General features: G+C 42.4%; 1 protein-coding gene across 5 annotated transcripts in view; it reads left to right on the forward strand.

Moving 5' to 3' along the window:
* RNF150 (ring finger protein 150) overlaps positions 1-26,808 on the forward strand; it is a 281,991-nt gene that overhangs the window by 238,324 nt on the left and 16,859 nt on the right. Inside the window, exon 7 of one of the 5 annotated variants that reach the window (XM_070769079.1) lies at positions 1-26,808. This exon is cut by the window's right edge and continues 8,026 nt beyond it. The exons of the other annotated variants lie outside the window; for them this stretch is intronic. Within the exon in view, the coding sequence (XP_070625180.1) occupies positions 1-23 (23 nt within the window). The 3' untranslated portion in view covers positions 24-26,808. 5 annotated transcript variants of the gene reach the window in all.

Consider the following 26,808-nt stretch of genomic DNA (forward strand, 5'->3'; position numbering starts at 1 on the left):
ATAGGCCTGAACTGTCAAAGTAGCTCCCCTTGACTGTGGATAAATATGCCGGCTGGAATGAGCAACGAGAATGATGTCCCTTGGTACCCATAAGATTCCCATTAGCCCTGGAAAGATGACTGCTTTGATTTGTGAGCCTCTTCCATTGTGGCAGACAACAGAATCAGCCAACCGGGTAAGATTTTAGACCTCACTATTCTCTGCCCTTCAGGAAATATTTCAGCCATGGTGAATTACTTCTATACAAAATGAAGCATTTGCAGACAGTGATACTGCTCTCCCCACTCATCTCGATAGCTCAGATTGTGCCAGGTCCATGGAGTCTTGTCCCCGCCTTGTTTCTGAGCCCTCCAGCTCACCAGCTCAATCAAGGCTTCCAGAGAGGAGCAACTGTTCTGAAGAGCAGAGATCTTTGTGATATGCATGTGCTTTCATCAAGTTTCCCAAATGACAACCAGACAATCCACAAGCCACTAGATTTTTTTTTATAACAACATTCCTCTGCAATTGAAAGCATTTGCCAACCTAAGAAAGCCCACTCGGGGCCAGACTCCCAGGACTTTTCTGTCCTGTGTCTGGTGCCTTGGCCACGAGTGTGTGGAGGATCTGGAGATGTACAAGCTTCCTGTGAGAGAGTTCATCAGTTTAGACCACAGATACATTGCTGCTGGGAGCACTCAGCCTAGGTATGATACACACTATTGACTTGGGAGACACTGTCCTCTTAAAATGAAATGGCCCAGCAAGCAGGCAAAATCCTTCCACTGCTTGGAGAGTGTCTCAGATATTCTGAGTTATTGATAGCACCATATCCAGGCTTCCCTGGTGGCACAGACAGTAAAGAATCTCCCTGCACTGCAGGAGACCCAGGTTCGATCCCTGGGTTGGGAAGAACCCCTGGAGGAGGGCATGGCAAACCCACTCCAGCACTCTTGCCTGGAGAATTCCATGGACAGAGGAGCCTCACGGGCTATAGTCCATGAGGTCGCACAGAGTTGGACACGACTGAAGCAACTAAGCAGCAGCACCATCTCCAGTTTGATTAATTTCTCCCAGTGCTGTCTCCCTTTCGGTACACACTCCAAAAGTGAGCTAGGAAACAGCTGTTGAGCAGACCTGAATTCTACCAGATATTGACACACTGAGCATGGATTGCAGCAGGGTCGTGGCATCCAATGGCAAGAAACATAATTGGCAGGTCAAGCCCCTTTTCAGTGGTGAAACAGCATCAAGTGTAAGTAAGATAACGTTTCTCTCTGCTTTTCAATTCTAAAGCACATGGCAGAGGGGGGAAGTTCCACCATTCAGAGACTAAGAAGGCAGGGAAGCACTGAAAATGTCCTTTAGCTGACATAAGAACTGGCTCTTAAAATTCAGAGTCAGGGTTCCACAACTCAAAATATTTTGGAAATGAAATTCAGTGGTTCAGGACCAAAAAAAAAGTGTAAGTATCAGAACATCACTGGAGCTACTTGAAGTCAGATATTATAATGGAAACACCACTAGTCAGAAACAAAAAAGTGGGGCCATAGGCGTGATGTGGCCTCCAGTTAGCTGTGTGACCTCGTGTGAGTCACCTATCCTTTCTGTGCTTTTGTTTTCTCCGTTGTCGAATGAGGCACTTTTACCAGCAGTTGACTCCTAAGACCGGTTCCATAATTCTATGATTAACATTAGACTCCCTCTCTTGATGTCCCTCCAAGTTTTGCCAGGAGAGGCTCAATCAAGACTTTGCATCATCACTTACAAGCCCTTCCTGATCCCTCTCTCCTTCCAGTCCCATCAAGTCATCCTAGCAAGGAGCTCTGTGCTCGGCGCTCTCCCCGCTGCAGCATCCTCTGAAACTTTAGAGGGTCGCTATGAGATGGCAGTTTCTGCCCAGTCTTTTATAGATCACATTTTCTGTATATCTTCCTGTAAAATGAATGGGAGAGAAGACAGACGAGTGTCAGGGGCTGGAAGAGCAACATGACTCTAACCTGGATTCCTCTTAGGATCCCCTGGTGCCGTAAACCCTGTACTCAGACCGTCACAGCCTTCTGCTCAAAAAAGACTCTCAAGCAGCACTTACCTGGGCCACTGGGATGCTGGCTATGCCCAGACTCAGACAGTGTTCATTTTCTTTGTTTTTAAAGACAGTTATTAACTGTTACCTTTCATTGAACACAAGCTCTGTGTCCTCTACATAGAATGTCTTATTTGACCGTCATAACAATCTTATGAGAGTGTCATCCCCATTTTATAGATTCCAAAATCATATGCCTAGATCAATTGTTTTTCAAATTGTGGATCATTAAATCAATCTAGTAAGTCTGAACCAGTATTATATATGGGCTTCCCTGGTGGCTCAGACAGTAAAGAATCTGCCTGCAATGCAGGAGACTCGGGTTCCATCCCTGGGTCAGGAAATTCCCTGCAGAAGGGAATGGGTGCCCATTCCAGTATACTTGCCTCGAAAATTCCATGGACAGAGGAGCCTGGCAGGCTACAGTTCATGGGGTCTCAAAGAGTTGGACATGACTGAGCAATTCTCCAAGCTAGGTTTCAGCAATACGTGAACCGTGAACTTCCAGATGTTCGAGCTGCTTTTAGAAAAGGCAGAGGAACCAGAGATCAAGTTGCCAACATCCACTGGATCATGGGAAAAGGAAGAGAGATCCAGAAAAACATCTATTTCTGCTTTATTGACTATGCCAAAGCCTTTGACTGTGTGGATCACAATAAACTGTGGAAAATTCTTCAAGAGATGGGAATACCAGACCACCTGACCTGCCTCTTGAGAAATCTGTATGCAGGTCAGGAAGCAACAGTTAGAACTGGACATGGAACAATAGACTGGTTCCAAATAGGAAAAGGAGTTCGTCAAGGCTGTATATTGTCACCCTGCTTATTTAACTTATATGCAGAGTCCATCATGAGAAACGCTGGGCTGAAAGAAGCATAAGCCGGAATCAAGATTGCCAGGAGAAATATCAATAACCTCAGATATGCAGATGACACCACCCTTATGGCAGAAAGTGAAGAGGAACTAAAAAGCCTCTTGAAAGTAAAAGAGGAGAGTGAAAAAGTTGGCTTAAAGCTCAACATTCAGAAAACTAAGATCATGGCATCTGGTCCCATCAGTTCATGGGAAATAGATGGGGAAACGGTATCAGACTTTATTTTGGGGGCTCCAAAATCACTGCAGATGGTGACTGCAGCCATGAAATTAAAAGACGCTTACTCCTTGGAAGAAAAGTTATGACCAACCTGATAGCACGTTCAAAAGCAGAGACATTACTTTGCCAACAAAGGTCCGTCTAGTCAAGGCTATGGTTTTTCCTGTGGTCATGTATGGATGTGAGAGTTGGACTGTGAAGAAAGCTGAGCACCGAAGAATTGATGCTTTTGAACTGTGGTGTTGGAGAAGACTCTTGAGAGTCCCTTGGACTGCAAGGAGATCCAACCAGTCCATTCTAAAGGAGATCAGTCCTGGGTGTTCATTGGAAGGAATGATGCTGAAGCTGAAACTCCAATACTTTGGCCACCTCATGCGAAGAGTTGACTCATTGGAAAAGACTCTGATGCTGGGAGGGATTGGGGGCAGAAGGAGAAGGGGACGCCAGAGGATGAAATGGCTGGATGGCATCACTGACTCGATGGAGGTGAGTTTGAGTGAACCCTGGGAGTTGGTGATGGACAGGGAGGCCTGGCATGCTGCGATTCATGGGGTCGCAAAGAGTCGGACATGACTGAGCGACTGAACTGAAACTGAACTGAGCAATTAACACACACGTGTATGCACACACACACACACACAGTCTTTAGTGTTGATTTTAGCAATAACAGCTATCGGGATGACATCAGCAAGTAAATGGCAAGTCATATAAACCAAAAGAGTATACAGAGCAATTGTCTTATTTCTGTTTTAATAGTAATGCTAGACAATGGGAAAGCAATATTTAGAAAAAAATCATTTTATTTTTTTCAATAGATAGTGGTTTCAGTGTTTGTCTGTTTATGTATTCATATGTATGCAAATACACAGTTTGATATTTACTCCCACATCTACACATAGAATTTTTTTTTTGCATGTGTATAGTGCTTTCTTTTTTTTTTTTACAGTAAATACCACATATGTTGTCTCATTTTCTTTTCTCAGGGAATTAGTTAAAAAAAAAAGACTTCATTTGGAATGGATATTATCTCCACTTCACAAATGAGGATATTAAGGCACAAGTATCCCATTCAGGGGGCTTCCCTGATATCTCAGTTGGTAAAGAATCTACCTGTAATGCAGGAGACCCTGATTCAATTCCTGGGTCGGGAATATCTGCTGGAGAAGGGATAGGCTACCCACTCCAGTATTCTTGGGCTTCCCTTGTGGCTCAGCTGGTAAAGAATCCACCTGCAATGCAGGAGACTTGGGTTAGATCCCTGGATTGGGAAGATCCCCTGGAGAATGGAAAGGCTACCCACTCCAGTATTCTGGGCTGGCAAATTCCATGGACAGTCCATGGAGTGGCAAAGAGTCATTGTTGCTGAAATTAAGGAAGAAAACCTCTCTCACTGGACTCCATTTCCAGGGTAGTCTATACTATGTATGAATCCATTCATGTATCTGTCCCATAATTTTAAAGGAAACTAGCAATCATCTAAGAATAGCTCCAATCCATCTAAATATTTTATAACTTAACTGTTTTACATGTCACTAAAATATTTAAGCTCCAGATGCTTTATTAAGGATTTAGCTGAACTGTTTAACAAGTTGAATACTAAAAAGTGAATTTCTCTCTTTCTTTGTGCCTCTGAAATTATGATGCAGAAAAGTGTTAATAATTCATGTCCATCCATCCTTAAAGCTGCAAGAATAAAAAATCTTAATATCATCTTCCAGGGATTTGAGACTTGCTCTCTTCTGGCAGAAAGAAAAGGCTTTTTTCAAAAAACATTTATTTATTTTACTGCAGTAGGTCTTAGTTGCAGCATGTGGGGTCTAGTTCCCTGACCAGGGATCAAACCGGGGCCCCCTGCGTTGGGAGCTCGGAGTCCTCAGCCCCTGGACCACCAGGGAAGTCCAAGAAATACCTTAAATTCACTGACTGATCATTCTGCCTACCATCTCAAAGTGTGCTTCACCCAAATATCTTGTTCTGTCTTCCTAACATTCCTGCACAGTAGAAACAGTAACATCTATCCCAGGAAGAAAAACAGAAGGAGAGGGGCTAAATCGAGTTCTGTTTAATTATTTTTCCAATAATTAATTTCCAGCCTAATTATTTTTCCAATATTCCACCACGTGGTTTAAGTGGTTCCCTATAAAGAAAGCTCACTTTTTCCATGTTGATAGTATAGAGTTAGAAACTAAATCAAAGCATGCCCACAGGAGAATGATTTTTATTTATTTTTTTTGCAGGCTTTTTGATGTGGACCATTTTTTAAAATCTTCACTGAATTTTTACAATATTGTTTCCGTTTTTTATGTTTCGCTCTTTGGCCAAGAGACCTGTGGGATCTTCGCTCCTTGATCAAGGATAGAACCCACACCCTCTCATTGGAAGGTGAAGTGTTAACTACTAGATGGCCAGGGAAGTCCCGAGAATGATTTTCATTTTTCTAATATTTTTAATATAACTTGTGCTTGTTTATTTGTAGCTGTGTTGGGTCTTCGTTACTTTGCAGGCTTTCTCTCGAATTGTGGCTAGCGGGAACTACTCTCCAGTGGGATGTGCAGACTCCTCACTGCAGCATCTTCTCTTGCTGCAGAGCATGGCTCTAGGCATGCAGGCTTCGGTAGCTGTGGCACAGAGGCTCAGCAGTTGCAGCTCCCAGGCTCGAGAGCACAGGCTCAGCAGCTGTGGTACACAGGCTTAACTGCTCCATGGCTTGTGGGATCTTCACAGATCCGGGATCAAACTCGAGTCTCCTGCATTGGCAGATGGACTCTTTACCACTGAGCCAGCAAGGAAGTCCCAGAGAATGATTTTTAAATCAAGGCATCAGCACTGGTCTTCTTGGTAAATGAATCATCTAGAATCAGCTCAAGATTTCTGGCTGTACATGGCAGACTGAGCCCACAGGTTTATCTCTGCTACCCCCCAGAGTCCCACCAAAGCATTCATAAAAGGTATAAACCTGCTAGAGCAAAGATTACAACAAATTTTGGAAGACAAATAAGTGGAAACTCACTTAGTGAAGTGGGGAAGGTTGAATTCTTAGTGTCCTCTAAGGGAGAAGCCAGTGAGAAGCTAGGAGTTTTGCAGCTAGCTCAGGGTATAGGGCACCAGATACCCAGAAGGACTGTGGTATGCAGTGATGCTCAAAAGAAAATTAGGTGAAATACTGTGTAAAGAGCATTTATGTCTCCCAGATTGTGTCTGCCATTCTGAGCTGCCTGGTCGTTGCCTCGGACTCTTATTGAAGTCCCTTCCCTAGTTGGCATGTCCCACCCACCACACTTAATCGTAGTGCCTCATTGCAAATATGAATGGAGGGCAAGGATGGCTCGAGAATTGCAAAAAGTCATGAAATCTGAGAGAGAGAGAGATGTAACAAATGAAAGTAAACACCAAGGAAACCAAAATAATTCATATCACAAAATTCTATAAACTATTATTTGTATCCTAGAGATATGGGATAATATTACATTTATGGAAAAGAAGCAGATGATAGGAATTTTTTTGAGAATGAGAAGGAGATCTTGAAAATTAAAAAATAATTTTAAAACATATATCAGAGTGAAAATTCTCACAGAATAATTGAAAGATGAAATAACATTTGTCTTGTTAAACTATGTTCTTGATATGAAATAAAAATTGGAAAAAAGTTAATTTGATTTAAAAATTAAGTATAAAACTAAGGAAAAACAAAAAGGGTCAGTTGACATGCCATTGAAGAATTCATCCACTTTTTCAACACATGTTTTGAGTTAGCATTCCACCCTGATAATGTCTTTTTACTACAGTGAAGAATCACAGCTTCTTGGCTGGCCTCCTTGGCTTCAGAAAATGTGTTTGGTAGCAAATTTTTAAGAGCATTTCCTTTTAGTATGCTACATGTGTGTTATCTTTTCAAGATTTAAGTGTATAGGTTTATTTTACAAATTAGTGACTTCAGTTTTTACAGTGAAATTATTCTCCAGTGTTCAAGCCAGTAAAGTTTGGATTATCTCTGTTTCTCTCACTCTACTGCCTTCCATAGTCAAATAATCACCAACCATGTTCATTGTGCCTTTTAGATCTCTCTCCATGTCCCGTTTTCTTCCTCATGGCTATAATTAGAGACCTTAGCATCTCTAACCTTGGTTTTTGCCATGGCTGCCGTTTCACTCTCCCTGTTTCTAGTCTTACCATCCTCCAAGTCTGTCTGCATTCCTGCACTGCCTAAATAATCATCTATAGAAATCTTCAAGACATGTTTATCCCCTCTGGGTTAAGATCTCAAGCTGGCTAATCTAAACAAATCATTAAGCATTTGGCTTCTGCATAGCTCTCCATGATTTTTTTTGCCACTCCCAGTGGTGAGCTTTATAGGGAAGCATATGTAAGTGGTTCCAGACTGGCTGCCCTAGCTCTCCTCCCTGTAGGTGCTAAGTCTTGCATATCCTTCAGGCACGTCTAATCTGCTGTATTCTCTGAGATGCCTTCTCTATTACTCTGAGAAGAATCTAATGATCGTTCTAAAATATCTCCTTTCAAACCATTATCTGTTATTATTTCTTCAGGAATCATCTGTTGCCCCACTGAACTTGCAGGTTGCAGAGCTTGGACTCTGGCTTTACACCATCATGTTCTGAAACCCAGCACAAGTTATGGCTACGGTTAGATTCAATAACAGGCTTCCCCGGTGGCTCAGTGGTGAAGAAGCTGCTTGCAATGCTGGAAATGCAAGAGTCGTGGGTTCAATCACTGGGTCAGGAAGATCCCCTGGAGGAGGGCATGGCAATCCACTCCAGGATTCTTGCCGGGAAAGTCCCATAGACAGAGGAGCCTGGTGGGCTACAGTCCGTGGGGTTGCAAAAAGTTGGACATGACTGAAGGGACTAAGCACACACACAGACTCAATAACATTAGTAGATAAATGAATGGATGTGTTGAATGTTAAAGGAAAGCAACGATAGCAGTAGTTTGAACTGGAAGAGTCTATGTTGCAACACATATTGGTGTTTGAAAAGAATAGGTATGTGGTCTTCCAAGGACATTCAAAACTGGACCAAGACACCAGCAAATGATTCTGCCTATAGCCTGTTCCTCTAGGATGACACTGGGACCCTAGACCCCTGTGACAGGAGCACAGATGCTAAACTAGTCCCCCATCACAAGGAAGGAGGGAGATTAATGCCTTGTAGAAATGGGTTAATGACTTACTATTAATCATTATTGATATGGGACTACACAGCAGAAACAAGGGATTGAAAGCAGTGGAGAGAGACAAAGTGGCAGAAAATGTGGCAAAAGAAAATGTGATGGCAAAGACTCTCCTGCCTGACTGTGCCTCCCTTTCTGCAAATGCCCTGAGAATGTCATTCAAACCAAGAGCCCAGGGGCCAGTGTAGCTCAAATGCTCTTCATCTTTTGTTTTGCACCATCAACACCCCTCTTCCTACTTCCTATTAACCCATGATGAGTGATTGCAAGGAGATTAAACCAGTCAATCCTAAAGGAAATCAACCCTGAATATTCTTTGGAAGGACTGATGCTGAAACTGAAGCTCCAATACTTTGGCCACCTGATGTGAAGAGCTGATGTTTAGGAAAGACTCTGATGCTGGGAAAGACTGAGGGCAGGAGGAGAAGTGGGCAACAGAGGAAGAGATGGTTAGACAGCATCATAGAATCAATGGACATGAGTTTGAGCAAACTCCAGGAGATAGTGAAGGACAGGAGAGCCTGGCGTGGTGCAGTCCATGGGGTCACAAAGAGTCGGATATGACTTAGCGACTGAACAACAACAACAACGATGGGTGGAGATGAGCCTACCCAGAGTAATATAGACTTGGAGAAATCAGTTATCTTTGGCACTGGGCAGTTCTGGGCCCAAACACTGGCTGGCCTCTGACTAAATAGCTATGGTCAACAAATAACCTCCCCGGGCCTCAATTTCCTCATCTTTAAAACTGACCAGGGAATTTCCTAGAAGTCCAGTGGTTAAGACTTCACTTCTCAATGCAGAGGGTGCAGGTTTGATCCCTGGTCAGGGAACTAAGATCCCACCTGCTACAGTGGCTTGGCCAAAAAAATAATTGTTCAAATAAAATCCACCCTGCAAGTATGTTGTGAGCATGAAATGAATCAGTGTATAGACAGCTGCTGACTCAGTGCCTGGCACTCAATCAATCACAAACATTACCTCTGCCCCCCACCCTCCACATCACCTCCCCACGAGGACACACGTTGGACAGACACATCGCAGGTACCTATTGACACAATAGAAATATCCTTATACCAATATCTGTAAACCACCTTTCTCAGATAGATTCCAAGGCCCAATAGCTCTAGGTTGCCTGTGAAGATGGAAAAAAAATCACCTTGTTCTTCTTCAGTTAACAGAATTACTTTACTTCCTGAGCCAGAACTGCATGCTGTCTTTTAGTTATTTATCGTTTCCATTAATTGATCACTTGAGGACTACTGAATTATAAACAGCAATCTTTATTACCATGATCTCATATAAAATAATGACTGTCCTTATAATACCATTTACAGAGAAACCTCTCAGGTTATCAGCAACATCACTAGGCAGCCCATCTATCAATCAACAACCCATTAGTGTCATTCCTAGAAAGTCATAATTATGTCTTTCTACGTATGACTTTGTGTTTGGTTATATTCAACAGACAGCAGCCCTCCCACTAATCTTAGAGAGTGTTTTGAGCATACAGACTGACAGAGGAATGATCTGTAGATAAACCAGTAGTTTTATTTTTTTAAATTATACTGGTTTATTTTATTTTCTTAAGTCACATATTTTATAGAACAGATCTAAATCATTCCTATGCCTTAAATAAAAGATAAACTAGTAATTTTAGGTTTGCCAAGTCTTGATGTTCTTTTGGGGCTTCCCAGGTGGCACTAGTAGTAAAGAATCCACCTGCCAACGCAGGAGATGCAGGTTCCATCTCTGGGTCGGGAAGATCCTTTGGAGGAGGAAATGGCAACCCGCTCCAGTATTCTTGCTAGAAAATTCCCTGGGCAGAGGAGCCTGGAGGGCTACAGTCCATGGGGCCAAAGTCGGACACAACTGAGCACACGCACATACACAATGCCCTTTGTGCATTTGTAAGTGAAATCTCAGGGAATGACTCAGAGCAAAAATTTTGGATGTACCCATTGATATAAGCCTCCAAGTTGTCAGCACTTGGGCCCCACACCATCACCGAGAAAGTCCAGTAGGAGATCTGTTAAAATATAGAAGTATCTTGAACTCATTGGCTTCAGCAGGGGTGGTCCTTGCTGCACTTCCTCCCTTTGGGGGAAAAACTTGCTGAGAAACTTCTGAAGAAAAGAAAATATATTGTGGTTAAGGGATTGAGCCAAACTCTTTCCTCCAGCTCTATCCAAGACACAGCTGGTGATCAATTAGGTGTGGATAAGTTAGGATGCCAGGTCGGTGGGGAACTGTCCTTCCTTCTTCCTCCAGAGGTTTCCGGTGGCGCACACACTGGGGCACCAGGGTGAGAATCAAGCCAGGTTCCATGCACACAGACATATACACACAGGTATACACATGTGCTCACACAGGCGTGCATGCATGCGCACTTCACACACCACCACCACCACTGATCACCGGGTGTTCGCTCATCATCCCAAACCATGAGGAAATAGATCTCTAGAGGTTCCCAGATGTTCTAGGCAGAGGGAGCAAAGCGAAGTCCCATCTGACTCCTCCTGCCTGCAGATGGGCTGGACTTAGCCCTGAGAATTTCTGATCATGTTCAGTGAGTGCATGCATGCTAAGTCGCATTCACTGAACATGATCAGTTCATGGGGGTCTTTGCGACCCCCATGGACTGTAACCCAACAGGCTTCTCCATCCATGGGATTCTCCAGGCAAGAATACGGGCGTGGTAGCCATGCCCTCCTCCAGGGGATCTTCCCTACCCAGGGATCTATGCACATCTCTTATGTCTCCTGTGTTGGCAGGTGGGTTCTTTACCACTTATGCCTCCTGAGAAGCCCTATGTTCAGTGAGTAGCCAACATTTAAATACAGCAAAGCTTTCCGTACCGATCTGAATTGGCAACCTGAAAATGTTGGAAGCAACAGCAATCCTGGGTCTCATTCCCTGATGGTGGCAACTGGCTGGATCTGAGTTGCAGCAGCCCCAAGACAGGGCGTGTGCTCTGCAGTTCACCACGCCTCTGAACCCCAAATGTAGGGATTGTCTCAGGGTCAGAGTACTTCCTCCATATGCACTGATGTCTCAGGGACAGTCAGTGTTTTGAATTGTCCTATTGGGTCTCCTTAAAGTAATACCTACTGGTAAAATCATGCAGAGCCACTGTGTATGTCACTTAAGCAACCATTACACAGTTAAAACTCACTGCTAACTAATGTTCCCAGCAGGGAGGAGCGATTACTAGATTTGTACTCAAGTGCCATTGAATTTCTTCTTTGTCAAACCAATCATTCTTATTTATCTAAATACTTCTGCCTTAATCAGAGCTGTCAGCACCAGAAAGTATTGGCTGCATTAAACTCCTGCTGTGCAACGAGAACAGTAGAATGAATTTTTTCAGAAAAAATAATGCCAGCATAATACCTCAACTGTTATTTAAATAAGTCGTCAATTAGAAAAATGGATCTGGAAGTCAAACCAAGCAGAAACACAATGGATTCAAAGGCATGTCTTCCCTGTCATGGAGATGAAGAAAATCTATGCAGGAGGATAAATAAGCCCTCACATGTGTGGGCACATACATGTTATATGTAGAAGCATTCACGTGTAGGCACATGTGTATAGCAGGAACACAGCAACACCTATTTATACACACAATCACATGTGTATACACACGTTCATAACTGCATATTATATGTAGTTTTCGGAGTGCCTCAAACAGTGTTTACACACACCCGTAGTCTCTGTGTTTAGATGGCATACAGGTGGACATAAATACAACCCAAGATCAACAACTTTGTGTCCCGGTAGCTAACTACATCTCAGTAGGGGTAATTGGGGTTTCTGGTCATGCCTGTCAATTTGCTCCTCCTAGGAGTGAAACTGTGCTTCCAGTTTAGCTAGTTAGAAAGGGAACAGCTCTCCAAATTTATATTAGGATTTTGTTTCTTTAATAGATCTGTGTGTTAGTCACTCAGTCATGTCCCAACTCTTTGCAATCCCATGGACTGTAGCCCACCAGGCTCCTCTGTCCATGGGATTCTCCAGGCAAGAATACTAGAGTGGGTTGCCATTCCCTTCTCCAGGGGATCTTCCTGACCCACGGATCAAACCCAGGCCACCTGCATCGCAGGCAGATTCTTTACCATGTAAGCCATCAGGAAAGACCATAAATAGATCTAAAGGCTCCAATATCTGAACAAAGGAAAGACAGCCCTACAAGTAAGACAGTTCCTAGTTTAAGGTACAGTGATTCCCAGCACCTGTGCCCTATGATAGACTTTACAGCCAGATCACAGCTGTATGTGCTTGTGTCCACACTGAGCATGTCATCCTCAGCTGGTGAGGCATCAGGGACATGGCCAGATGGCAAAGCTTCTGGGAAGCAGAGGGTGGGCCTTTATGAGACAGCATGGAGAGGTTTTAACATTTCCCATCCCTAATTGACACCTCTGCAGATAATTTAAGTTCTCAGCAGTAGAGCTAAGTCAAGGCCGGCCCTGTAACCTGCTGATTGGGCAACTGGGGGTTAATTGCTTAACTTTTCTGCATCTTTGTTTCTCACCTGTAAAATAGAGTAAGAAAAACATCTACCTCATGGGATTAAGTGTAATGAAAATGCGTTAGAAAAGCACTTGGTGCATTAAGGGTGTTCAAAATGTGTTCTCTGCAAGAGCCTACTGCATAGCACATGGAACTCTGCTTGATGTTATGTGGCAGCCTGGATGGGAGGGAAGTTTGGGGAGAATGGATACGTGTATATGTATGGCTGAGTCCCTTTGCTGTCCACCTGAAGCTATCACAGCATGGTTAGTCGGCTATACCCCATACAATATGTGTTTAGTCGCTCAGTCGTGTCCGACTCTTTGCAACCCCGTGGACTGTAGTCCTCCAGGTTCCTCTATCCATGAGGATTCTCCAGGCCAGAATACTGAACTGGGTAGCCTTTCCCTTCTCCAGGGGATCTTCCCAACCCCGGGGATGGAACCCCTGTCTCCTGCATTGCAGGCAGATTCTTACCATCTGAGCCACCAGGGAAGCCAATACAAAGTTAAAAAGCAAAAAAACATGTTCGTATTATCTCTCAGAGAAGAGGTAGAAGGAACTCAGACATTATTAAGCATATACTATGTGCCAAGGATCTTGTAGAGAACGTTTTTACATATTTTAGTTAACCTTCACAATTGCTGTCACTCCTTTACATACAAGATACTGAAGTGGAGAGCAGTTGGGAACCTCACCAGAAGTCCTACGTCGAGTAGGTGGAAGGCTGGCATGAGAGCTCTTGTCCTTCTCCACACCCCAGGGTCTCGTCTCACACTGGAGCTTCTCAAGTGTGGTCTGAATACCTGCCTAGGCTATAATTACAGTGCAGACCCCAGCTTCCGCTCCAGATCTGCTAAATCACAATTTCCATGGATGAGCTGAGAACGGTCATTCTTACCAAACTTCCCATGTGATTCTTTCTAAAACCAGAGTTTGGAAATGTATGCCTCTACCCCAGAATGCGCGCCCAAGGAGGACAGAACCTGGATGACTCACGTTCATAGCGTTATCCTTGTGTGCTGCTCGGTCGCTAAGTTGGGTCCGACTGTTTTCGACCGTACGAACAGCAGCCTGCTGCACGCCTCTGTCCAGGGATTTTCCCGGCAACAGTGGCTGGAGTAGGTTGCCTTCTCCAGGGTATCTTACCAACCCAAGGATCGAACTCAGGTCTTCTGCATCTCCTGCATTGCAGGCATATTCTTTACCTGCTGAGCCATCAGGGAAGCCCATCTTATCCTTAGGGCCCATTTAAATGTGGTCTGTATCTATTCCCATAGTAATTGCATTCAGGGGCACTGGAGTTGGAACATTCTCTTCAACCCAACTAAGGTTACCTCCTTCTTTGTTGACTCAGCTTTGTAAATTTTCCGACGGACCACAATAGTGTGGTTTTGTGTGATTGGTCCTTGGGTGGATCCTTCTTCATAGACACCCCCCTCCCCGTCTATCCATGCCTGTGATGAAGACCATCACTGGTCCCTGTGATACTGATCCCAATGCCAAAGGAAACTCCATGGAAAATACAAGTACATTTTTATTCAGCCTGCCTTGATTATGATCTTGATGGAGGCTTAATCCTGGCAGCCAACATTGCTATATGGGGCAGAGGACACTGTCTTTTTATTGTTATAATTGCTCCTTTGCTCATGAAACACTGCACACCTGATGTATAACCTATGTGCTGATGCAGGCATTCAATTACATTGTGAGCAGAACCATTAACTCCAGAATCACCTAGGGTAAAAGGAATTGTTTTCTGTAGAGAAGCAGCCTGTAACAATCTGAGATACTAAAGCAAGTCCTTGATCCAACAGAGCAAAAGATGAGTTTGGAAAGAATTGCAGTTGATTTTTCTCAAATATGTAATTTTGCTGAGAAAAGAGGTCTTTAGTGTCATCAAATTAACTGCTAAATAGAAAAGGATAAGGCAACAACGTTACATCTTATAGTTCCTTTAGGTTCTTGGCAGCTCAGACCTGCAAAATTGTTCTAATTAGTTGGTAGTGGTTGCACAGCATTAATTTCTACCAAAGATATAGTGTTGAAAATATATTTGAGGAACTTAACGCTTGGACAGAGAAGGCGATGGCACCCCACTCCAGTACTCTTGCCTGGAAAATCCCATGGACCAAGGAGCCTGGCAGGCTACAGTCCATGGGGTTGCCAAGAGTCAGACACGACTGAGCGACAGCACACACACACACACACACACAGCACTTGGAAAGAGGTAATAATGGTAGGAACTGTCTTTCTTTGCTTTTATTTTTCTGTCTTGATGACAGTGGCAGTTATGGGATATATAGAATCATGGCTTAATCCTCATAATGTATATAGCTCATTTCTTAGAGTTTTTATCCTCCAAGACAGTTTGATGGGACTTGCTTTTATGGTGATGCATGTCTGTGCTCATCATCTGTCCATCTTCTACCTCCAGGGTTCTCTCGGTGCTTACATGTGTATCCTTCCTCCTAGAAACACCCCGTCTCTAAAATTGCAGCCATAAAAAGGAAAAATGTATTTGCCCCCATACTGGAATTACAGTCAACTTTTTGAGGGAGAATGTTCAAGGAGTCTCAGAAATCTCAACCAGCTCTCACTCTGTTCACACCTCCTGGTCTCTCTCCATGAGTTTTATTTTCCTTAGAGAGAATGGAGGAAAATTGAAGGCAGCCTAGTAGGTTCAGAAACAGAACCAGCAAAGATAAAGTTCTCAAGGACCCTCACTGCTTTTGCCAGATCCCAGGGCTTGCAGATCCCAGAGGTAATCTGCTCTCCCTGGGACATCCCTGGAATTGAAGATGCTTCCGTGGTATCCATGGAGACTTAGCATCAGACGAGTATGTTGCATGTTATTTGTGGATTTACTAATTTTTAACACCATATTTACCATTATTGATAAAGCATCCTACATTGCAGGAGACTTTACAAATAGTCTCAGGCAGCTGGTCTTCTATGGCAAAGAAATATAAAATATTTTCAAGGAGGAAAAGCACGGAAAAAAAAAATGGACATTGAAATGAACATGGTAAGATCTCTCTAGCAATATAGCACCTCCTATTTGTTATCTGGCTGCAGATTCTTTGAAAATGCAAGTTCAAAATGTTCACTGGTCGTGTGCTACTGGAAAACATTGGCAAAATGATAAACACAGTATGGAGCAATCAAAGTTAGGCAGGAGCACTGTCCCAGACAAAATTTGTAAATCAACCATGGAGTAAAAAAAAAGAGAGAGAGAGAGAGGGACTGGACATATACTATAAACATCAATAATCATTCCAAAAAGCAGAAGCATGATTCATTTCTTAAAAATTCAGACTCTACATGGGCCATATGTTGGAATGACTTTCAATTATCCAAAATCGCAAATATTAAGAATAACTAGGGAGAAAAGACATTGTAAAATATTCTTAAAATATCTCGAAGACCTCACCAGAGGTTAATCTCAAAGTCTGTTTTATTAATTAAATGAAACCATTTGCCAACGATGGTAGTGATTTAGAATAGTATTTATTAATGCCTATTTTGAGCTTGGATAAAATTGCCCCTTCTCTAAAAAATTTAGATTCTAACAGATGTAAAACAGATGTGTACAAAGTAGAAGTTACTTTGCCAAGTGCTCTTTTTAAAAAATAGGTATCATTTGCCAGATCTGCTAAAGGCTTTGTCTACATAAGGGATTTGTATAGCTTTCGTTAGTTTACAAAAGAGAAGGAGGAATAATCACTCTTGGGCTGGTGCAGAAAACACTAAGACCTTAACCCCCACGTTAAATTCCAGAAACTCCCATCAGGCTTGTTCAAGGCACTTGGCCTTCAAACACATATTCAAGAATATTAGGCTGGAATACTTCTGCCTCAGATTTTTTCATCCTTCTACTGAAACATTGCTGGGTTTATAGTCATTTTCAATTCTGTGTTTATCGTTGATATGTTTCCCCAGTCACGGTCATCCAACTATAAGTGGTACCTTTCCAATTCACATTTTCAAGCTTAACAAACTACTGACTTGATCACACCCCCACCTGGCTTGGCCACACCCACACCTATTCCAGGGACAGAATTCCAAACAGGGGGCCCCTTTTCTCAAGGAGGTGCTGAGAATAATTCTGAAACCATTAAAGAGAAATAAGAAGCCAGAAATAGAAGATAGAAGATACCTACTAAGGTGCGGGACTTGGAAAGAGCAAAAGTAAAATTCCTGGCTCATACATACAAATAAGCCACTTACTGTGAGGTGTAGATCTGGGGTTTTTTGTATTTTTTGTATTTTTATTTTTTTAAATTTTATTGGAGTATAGTTTATTTACAATGGTGTGTTAGTTTCAGGTGTACAGCAAAGTGATTCAGTTATGTATGTTGAGGCTTTCCAGGTAGCACTAGTGGTAAAAAAAACCTACCTGCCAATGCAAGAGATGTAAGAGACAAGGGTTCCATCCCTGGGTTGGGAAGATCTCCCAGAGGAAGCCATGGAAACCCACTCCAGTATTCTTGACTGGAAAATCCCATGGACAGAGGAGCCTGGCAGGCTACAGTCCATAGGATTGTAAAGAGACGCAACTGAAGTGACTTAATATGTACATACATATATTTATTCTTTTTCAGATTTTTTCCAATATAGGTTATTACAGAATATTGAGTAGAGTTCCCTGTGCTATACAGTAGGTCCTTGTTATCTCATTTATATATAGTAGTATGTGTATGTTAATCTCGAGTTTTCCTCAGCCTATTCTATGGGCTCGCCTGATGCCTTGGTGTAATGTATTCAACTTCACAATTAAATCAGAAGAATAGGAATCTCCCTCCCCAATGTTTTTAGCCTTTAAAAAACTAATATGATTTCTTCAGATCTTCCCACTCATTTTTTCAGTTCATTTAGTTGATAACCATTGTGTTTCTTTTATTTGGATAGTGTAGGAGATAGAGGTTTGGTAGTGGCTATGCAAAATAAGCTCCAGCCCTCTTAGAGCGAACAGTCTGCTCTAGGTAAGAGAAAATCATCCATGGGTGGAATATCTATTTAAACAGTGACATATGGCAATGCTGTTAATCAGGTATCAGGCATGTTGTGGGTTACAGGTGTTCTTCAGAAAAAAGGGGGATTGCAGTGGGCAACGGTACCCTCCAACCTCTGACCACACCCCTCCCTGATGGGAAGGAATCAGTGGGGACCAGGAGCAGAGTCATCCAGAGCTTCTACTCCACCTGTGAGAGACCAAGTTAGGATGCAAATGCCATTGTGGGGAAGGCTGAACTTAGCCACACCCTTCTTTTTACTTGGGTTTTTAGTAGCCAAACCCTTTCATATGTATAATTCAATATGGGTGTACAATTCAGATGCAGTAAACATGGAAGTTTAAAATCTTTGGTTTTTCAAGCAAATAAGTGAAAAGTGCCCAGCACAGAGTCTAGTGAAGTTTAGGCCCTTTCCCCTCCCTCATTGGATCGTCTTAAAAAGAGGCATTTTGGTGAAGTGAACTGTAACTACCAGATTTGTTTTGGCTTCCCAGGAAATAAAGATCAGATGAGCAAAGGCAATGAAGATCAGATTAATGAAGTGATTTCAGTAAAGATTCATTGCAGTGTTAATTAGTCGTCTGCCTCTGAATATTGCTACACTGAATACTAGGGGAGGAGCAGGGAGTGATGGGTTTGGGGGGACCTGCCTCAGCTGTCCTTGCCCTAGCTGCTGTCGTCACCTTTGTGGTCATCACCACCATCTTCCTCTGCTGTTCGGTCTCCCCAGTTCCCTCACTGCAGAACCCTAGGGTGTCATGGAGCACCATGAACACTTCAGAACAGGAACTGAAGAGCTGAGTTCGAGTCCCAGGTTCAGCCGTTTCCCGGCTATTTCCTAACAGTGCCGTTACCCACGCACACTCCCCCGCTTTGTTGTCCCCTGCCATATGCATGTCTGGTCAGCTTAATGTTCCCCGTATGCCCTCTGCCCTTTTCCTTGTCCTTGTTGAACAGCTCTCCTCATTTGTATCACCTTTATTCTCACCCTAAACTCATGCCAAGGGATTCCCATGCATGGCCAAATATTGATTAAAAGTCTGGGTTTTGTTCTAGATACAAAGAGCTAGAAATTGCATCCTGTGAGCCAGAGGAATGGGTTTGGTTGTGATCAGATTTTATGCATGACTGGCCCACTGCTCTTGCAAGAAGGTGAAGATAGAATCCATTAGGTTTTCCAGGAAGGTGTGTAAACACATCCAACTAGGTGAATCTCAGTCATTTATTGCTGCAATACTAACTCAGGCTCTGGGTCAAAACATCGGGCCCCTTTTTCTAACAGTGTGTCTATCAGTTCTTGAGGGCTTAGTATTGTCACCACTTTGAGCCCACCCCTCCTGCCCCCAAACACCAGGTTGTGACCTGTTCTCAAACCAGCCAAAGGTGAATTATGTAGTATTTATCAGAGGAGGAGGAGGAGGCAGTCTGAGTTCTTCTAAACAAATGACTTGCAGTCTTGACATTTTCTAAACAGGCTTCTCCATGTGTTTTATAGAGAAGTGTGTGGTCAGAAAGGTCAGAAACAACAACTATATTAAAAACCTTAAATCAAGGGGACTTCCTGGTGATCCAGAGACTAAGACTCCATACTCCCAATGCAAGGGGCCTGAGTTCAATCCATGGTCAGGGAACTAGATGCTGCGTACCACAGCTAAGACCCACTGTAGCCAAATTAATAATTATTTAAAAAAAAAAAACCTTAAATCAATTGTGATAGTAAAACAGGTTGCTGTAAAATGATGCCTGTTAGGGAGACTCCAGTGTGCTCATGGCAGTGTTGCATCTCTAGTTTAATGCTGAGCTGTTTGGAAAAAAGCCCATCAGGCTCCTCTGTCCATGGAATTCTTCAGGCAAGAACCCTGGAGTGGGTAGCTATTGTCTTCTCCAGGGGATCTTCCTGACCCAGGGATCAAACCCAGGTCTCCTGCATTGCAGACAGATTTTTTACCATCTAAGCCATCAGGGAAACTTGGCTATTTATCTGCCTATAATTTGCTTAAGCTTTTTTTGAGGACTTGATCTTAACAGTTTCGCTATTTAAATTGCTTCATTCTTTAAAAATAAAAATACGTGTCAGAAACTGTGCTCCTGTGTCTGTCCTCCCCTCCCCAGCCCCTTCTAGAGAGATGTGAAGGATCCCCTACTTTGCTGTGTTCTGCAGCTTGACCTTTAAACTAGATCTTGTATTTCCATCAGAGCCTGTTCTCTAGTTTCTTCTGGCTCTTATGTTGGACTATCTTGTAACAGAGCGACACTTGTACCAGCAAGAGGGATAAGGCTGTCACATGGCAAATGAGCTCTTTATGAAATGTTGATGCATTAACCTACATCTGATCACACTGAAGAAATAGAGCATTACAGAAACAGTGGGGTAGTGGCCAGAGAAAGAAAGGGCACCCTTTGTCCATCAGGATCTTGATAGACAAAGAAGGAAGCCAAGAGGCTTAATGGGACAGGAATAAAGCAGGTTCTCAGTACATGTACTAAATACAATAATAGCTGCCTCTTATCTGGCACAGCATGTGCCAGACACTGTGAAGTGAAGCCCTATGTCGGTGTGTTTACACACACACACACACACATACACACAGAGACCAGATCTTGTTATAGACTACAAAAATATTATTGTCACTATTTCACTGATAAGGAAACTGAGGTTGTTTATTTTCACCCATTTAAGCAAGTACTTTTATGCGCAAACATGATATAATCCAGGTATGTTAATGTCATGACACTTCAGCCTGGCATTCAAATCACTCTTCAGTTTTAGCACAGCCTATCTTTCCAACCCCTTTGCTGTATTCAGTGAGACCAGTCAGGAAAGTGGAAAATGCTCTAGGTATTTCAAAATAGGGGAATGCAATACAAGAAATTGATTACAAAAGTGTCAGGAGAAACTGAACGCCAGCCTTTATCTTCCACCATACACAAAATTAACTTGAAATGTGTTATAGATCTCTGCACGTGATGCACCAATTTAGTAGAACAAAGGATAAAAATAACAAGGTCATCTCAATTGATTCATAAAAAGCATTTGACAAAACACACAGAAACCAGTTGCTTTTCCATACACTAAGGATGAACAACCTGAAAAGAAAATTAAGGAAACAATCTCATACAGTAGCATCAAAAAGAATACAGTATTTAGGAGTAAACTTAACTAAGGAGATGAAAGACTTGTACACTAAAAACTGGAAAACATTGCTGAAAAAATATCAAAGATGCAAATAAATAGAAAGCCATCCCCTATTTGTGGATTGGGAGACTTAATATTGTTGAACTGTTCATACTAGGCAGAGCAATCTGTGGATTCAATGCAACCTCTATCAAAATCCCAATGTCGTGTTTTGCAGAGTTGAAAAAAATCCTTAAATTTATATGGAATCTCAAAAGACCCTGAACAGCCAAAATGATTCTCTGAGAACAAAGCTAGAGGGCTCACACTTCCTGATTTCAAAGTATCTTACAAAGCTACCATAATCAAAACAGTGTAGAACTGGCATAAAAACATATGGGCCAAGGAAAGCAAAGAGAAAACCCGAAAATATACCCTCACATATATGGTCAAATTCTCTGTGATGAGGATGCCAAGACTACACAGTGGGGAAGGATAATCTTCTCAACAAATGGTGCTGAGAAAACTGGAAATGCATGAGCAAAAGAAAGAAGTTGGACCCTTATCTTGCAAGAATCCTGCAGGATGGTGGTGTCCTGGACATCTGTTGTACGACAATGTGCATGTGGCCGACAGTATTGTACTGTATACTTGGAAGTTGTTTTGAGAGTGAATTTAATGCACTGTGATTTTTTGCCACACACACAAAAGCTTGGCAGTTTCTCATGTAGTTACGTAGACCCACCAGATGGACCCAGCAATGTGCTTCTGGGTGTTTACTCAAGAGAAATGAAAATGCATGCCCTCAAAAAGACTTGCACATAAATGTTCAGAGAAGCTTTGTTTACAGTAGCCAAACAACTGGAAATAATTCAAAGGTTCGTCAGTTTATGAATGGATAAGCAAAATGTGATATATCCATACAGTGAATCACTATTCAGCAATAAAAAGGTGTGAACTATTGATATATGTGACATCATTAGTGGATTTCACAATGAGTATAATGAGTGAAAGAAACCAGACACAAGAGTGCATACTATAAAATTGCAGGTATGTAAAATTACAGAAAATATACATTTATCTTGAGCCATGGTTACCCACTAGGGGTGATTTTGTCTCTCAGAGAGCATTTGCCAATGACTGGAGAGTTTTTGATTGTCATAACTGGGGAGGGGGTGGTGCTAATGGCATCAGTGGGTAGAGACCAAGAATGCTGTAAAATGTCCTGCAATTCCCAGCACATTCCCATGACAACAAAGAATTCTCCAGCCCCAAGTATCAGTTGTGCCAGTGTTGACAAACCCTGAAAAAGAGTTATAAAAAAGAAAGCATATCAGTACATATACACAATGGAGTATTACTCAGCCATTAAAAAGAATACATTTGAATCAGTTCTAATGAGGTGGATGAAACTGGAGCCTATTATACAGAGTGAAGTAAGCCAGAAAGAAAAACACCAATACAGTATACTAACGCATATATATGGAATTTAGAAAGATGTTAATGATAACCCTATATGCGAGACAGCAAAAGAGACACAGATGTATAGAACAGTCTTTTGGACTCTGTGGGAGAGGGAGAGGGTGGGATGATTTGGGAGAAACGCATTGAAACATGTATAATATCATATAAGAAACTAATCGCCAGTCCGGGTTCGATGCAGGATACAGGATGCTCAGGGCTGGTGCACTGGGATGACCCAGAGGGATGGTACTGGGAGGGAGGTGGAAGAGGGGTTCAGGATGGGGAACACGTGTACACCCATGGCAGATTCATGTTAATGTATGGCAAAACCAATACAATATTGTAAAGTAATTAGCCTCCAATTAAAATAAATAAATTTAAATTAAAAAAAAAAGCAGATCAGATATAAGCTGAGACCAGGGACAGAGGGAGGAAATGACCATAAAGAGAGAAGACAAAACTCTGGGGGAAATAGAAATCGAATACTTACATCCATCACATCCATCAAAACTCATCAAAATCATGCTTCATTAAAGTAGATTTATCAAAAACAAAACCAGTTTGGAAGACTGGAAGAGCGAGATATCCCAAGATCCTGAGCACACTTCCACTATTCTGATGTTGCCAGAACTGTCTGGCTTATGCTGGGGAGACCACCAGCTCTGAGTAGGCAGTCAGGATCCTTCGCTCTCTGATTCTGTTGAAGGCACGGCCAACACTTCTGGAGCCCACAGGGACCAGCCTGAACTAGAAGCGCAAGGGCCTCCTCCCACCTTCCAATCTCCTTGGCAGGACCTAAGAGAAAGCCAACTGCCAAAGGAAGCTGGGAAATGTAGTTCCCAGTCTTCTGGCTCCCTATAGAATGGGAAAGCACAGAGGGAAAGAAGAGGGCAGAGTGTCTATGGGCTTGATCTGGTACTTTGCTATGGTTCTCCATATCCTAAGCTACAGCTGAATCAACCATCCGCATGCCTTGACATTCGCTCTGATGATGGTTAGTCAGGTAGGTTCTCCTAAAATAAAAGCCATCTTCCTGTAGACGATGCTTGGCCATCTTAGAGAACCAACCATTCCAGGCTTACAGTGTAAATTCATCCATTTAGCCAAGTGCCTCCTAAAATTGTTCAGATATAACAGGTACTTATATCTCTTAAAACAAATGCCGTCTTCCTCATCTCCATACTTCCCAGCACTAGTCAGCTCTCACCACTGGTTTACATGTAACCTACTTCATGAGGGTTACCCAGCTGGAGATGAAGTTTTCCTTACCTTTCTGTTTCTCTAGCATTTATTTATACCTCTCTTTTAGCATATATCATCTTATATTTGATATGCATACATGTGTGCTAAGTTGCTTCAGCTGTGTCCAACTCTTTGTGACCCTATGGACTATAGCCTGCCAGGCTCCTCTGTCCATGGAATTCTCTAGGCAAGAATACTGGAGTGGGTTGCCATTTCCTTCTCCAGTATTAGATGTATATGGACACAAATATGATTTCTTTTACTAGATTGCTTTCAAGTTAATAGCAGAGCTTGTGTTTAGTTCATCTTTATTTCCTCCAAAGGTCATCAACAGTGCTGTGTACCTAAGAAGTGTTCAATAAATTCCTATTGGATGAATAAGTGATAAATTGATGAATGAATACATGAAGCCTATATATAATTTTCTACTTGCAATATAAATTAATGTAATTTATGATTTTATTATAAAATATAATTTTATAATTGAAGAAATTAATATCTGCATGATATCTACCTGTCTCTCTAAACCTGTCTGCTAACCTTCCCTCTTTTACTCTTTTTTCATTCCAATCATAGTCACAATTACCAAGAGCATTCCGTATACCAGATATTATGCTTAATGCTGAAGGTTTCCTGTAGGTAGTACTAACCAGGAATTGTAAAATAGCTATTAACAGCATAAATGTTCACTAGATTTTGCTTTCTTTCCTGTAAAAACTAATGTACAACTAATGCAAAAGTCATCTTCTGCCTTCTCTTGGCACTCAGTAAGGAATTACTCAATGAATGAATTTTTAATGAAATCAAAAGGAATTTGAGCAATTGGAGAAAATCTTCCTCTGCTAGGTGAAGGGTCACAGGGAAAGAAAACCAATGACAAAGAGATAAAAGCAAAGAGTTAAATCCTAACTTGTGATCTAATTTGATATCCAAACTTCAGGGAGTTCTCTTATACTAAGTCAGAATAAAAAACAATGCTGTAAATGTCCCCAGGTGAGAAAGAATTTTCCTGATTTGAGCTCACCATATTTACATTTATGATTATAGAGCAAACATTTAAAAAGGCAAAAGTTCCCCTGTTATATCTGAACAATTTTTAGGAGTCACTTGGCTAAAATGGGTGAATTTATATTGTAAGCCTGGAATGTTTGGTTCTCCAAGGTGGCCAAGTATCATCTTTGGGAATAACCTAGGGCTTCCCAGGTGGCTCGTTGGGAAAGAATCCACCTGCCAATGCAGGAGACGAGAGTTTGATCCCTGGGTCCGGAAGATCCCTTAGAGAAGGGAATGGCAAGCCACTCCAGTATTGTTGCCTGGGAAATCCCATGGACAGAGGATCCTGGCGGGCTGCAGTCCATGGGGTCGTGGAGAGTCAGACATGACTGAGCGGCTAAACCACAGCAGCCAGATAGAAATCTAGCAGCTATGCCACTGCCATTGCACAATAGCATAGCCGTCGACACCACTGGCTCTTGGGCTGGGATTCCATTTCTGCCTCTTTCTGTTCTTGACCTTAGACAAGTTGACTTCACCTGTAAAATGTGAAGCAGTCATTGGGGTAATCATTCATCTACTCCATAGCATCTTTGTGAGGATGACATACGTAACATGTAATTGCTTAGAGCAATGCCTGGAATTATTGTTAATATTGTTGCACAGCCTCTGAAGAAAGTGACCCAAAGATTCACCATCTCCACAGAAGAATCTACTCATAACACAGAAAATTTAAACCAAATCAGAAGTTTATCTTCTCAAAAATTCTTATTAAGCAAAAGAGAAAAAAGCAAGGAATACACGTAAAAGAGACACATTTCCTTACTGAAAATACTCTGCATTTGGAATTGAAGCAACTTTCCCACTAAGATTACAACAGGGAATATATACATAAGCAGTGTTTGTTGTTTAGTTGTTAAGTCATGTCCAGCTCTTTTGCGACCCCGTTAACTGTAGCCTGCCAGGCTCCTCTGTCCGTGGGATTTCCCAGGCAAGAATACTGGAGTGGCTTGCCATTTCCTTCTCCAGGGGATCTTCCTGACCTAGGGATCAAACCCATGTCTCCTGCACTGGCAGGCAGATTCTTTACCACAGAGCCACCTGGGAAGGCCTCAGAATCCAAATTAATGTCCAGAAGGATGCTAATTTCTTTGAAAAGTTATTTTTCAAGTACATGGTGGGGGGAAATAAGCTTTTATGTGGTGCAGAACATGTGAACATCAAACTTACCGGAGAATCAAAATACCTGGGGGTTGATATTCGTCAACCCCTTACTTTCTCTCAACACAGAGACCACATTATGCGGGCGACGTTTGTTAATTCCCAACAGAGGAGGATTTATTCCAGCCACTACTGCTCTGTGCCTCCTTTCATAGCTCAGGCAGTGGAGTAAATATCAAACGCATTCTGGGATGGCTCATTTTCTGCTCTAGCTTTGAATAACCATCATTTAGAAACAATCGAGTAGGAAAGCAGAGATTTCAGATGAAAAGTGTCCCATCAAGTTAATGAAACACACAGTTAGTGAAATGTAAACCAAAAAATGCATTTAAAAAAAATTAAAAAGCCAAGCCATTCTTGGTTACAGACAACAGTGTTTTCTTCAACTTACCCTGGTAACTTCCTGGTGGTCCAGAGATTAACATTCTGTGCTTCCACTGCAGTGAGTACAGGTTCGATCCCTGGTCAGGAAACTAAGATCACACATGATGCATGACACAGCCTAAAAAAAAGAACAACTTATGCTAGGCACAAAACCTCTTAGATGCATGCTTCTGAGACTTTTATCATTTCTGTGAGACTCTAGTAAAAGCAACCCTCTCCCCAGAAAAATGCATATCTGCACATATCAGAGAAGGCAATGGCATCCCACTCCAGTACTCTTGCCTGGAAAATCCCATGGATGGAGGAGCCTGGTAGGCTGCAGTCCATGGGGTCGCTAAGAGTCTGACACGACTGAGCGACTTCACTTTGACTTTTCACTTTCATGCATTGGAGAAGGAAATGGCAACCCACACCAGTATTCTTGCCTGGAGAATCCCAGGGACAGAGGAGCCTAGTGGGCTGCTGTCTATGGGGTCGCACAGAGTCGGACAGGACTGAAGTGACTTAGCAGCAGCAG

This window comes from Bos indicus, chromosome 17, assembly GCF_029378745.1.
Source record: "Bos indicus isolate NIAB-ARS_2022 breed Sahiwal x Tharparkar chromosome 17, NIAB-ARS_B.indTharparkar_mat_pri_1.0, whole genome shotgun sequence".
Taxonomy (NCBI): domain Eukaryota; kingdom Metazoa; phylum Chordata; class Mammalia; order Artiodactyla; family Bovidae; genus Bos; species Bos indicus.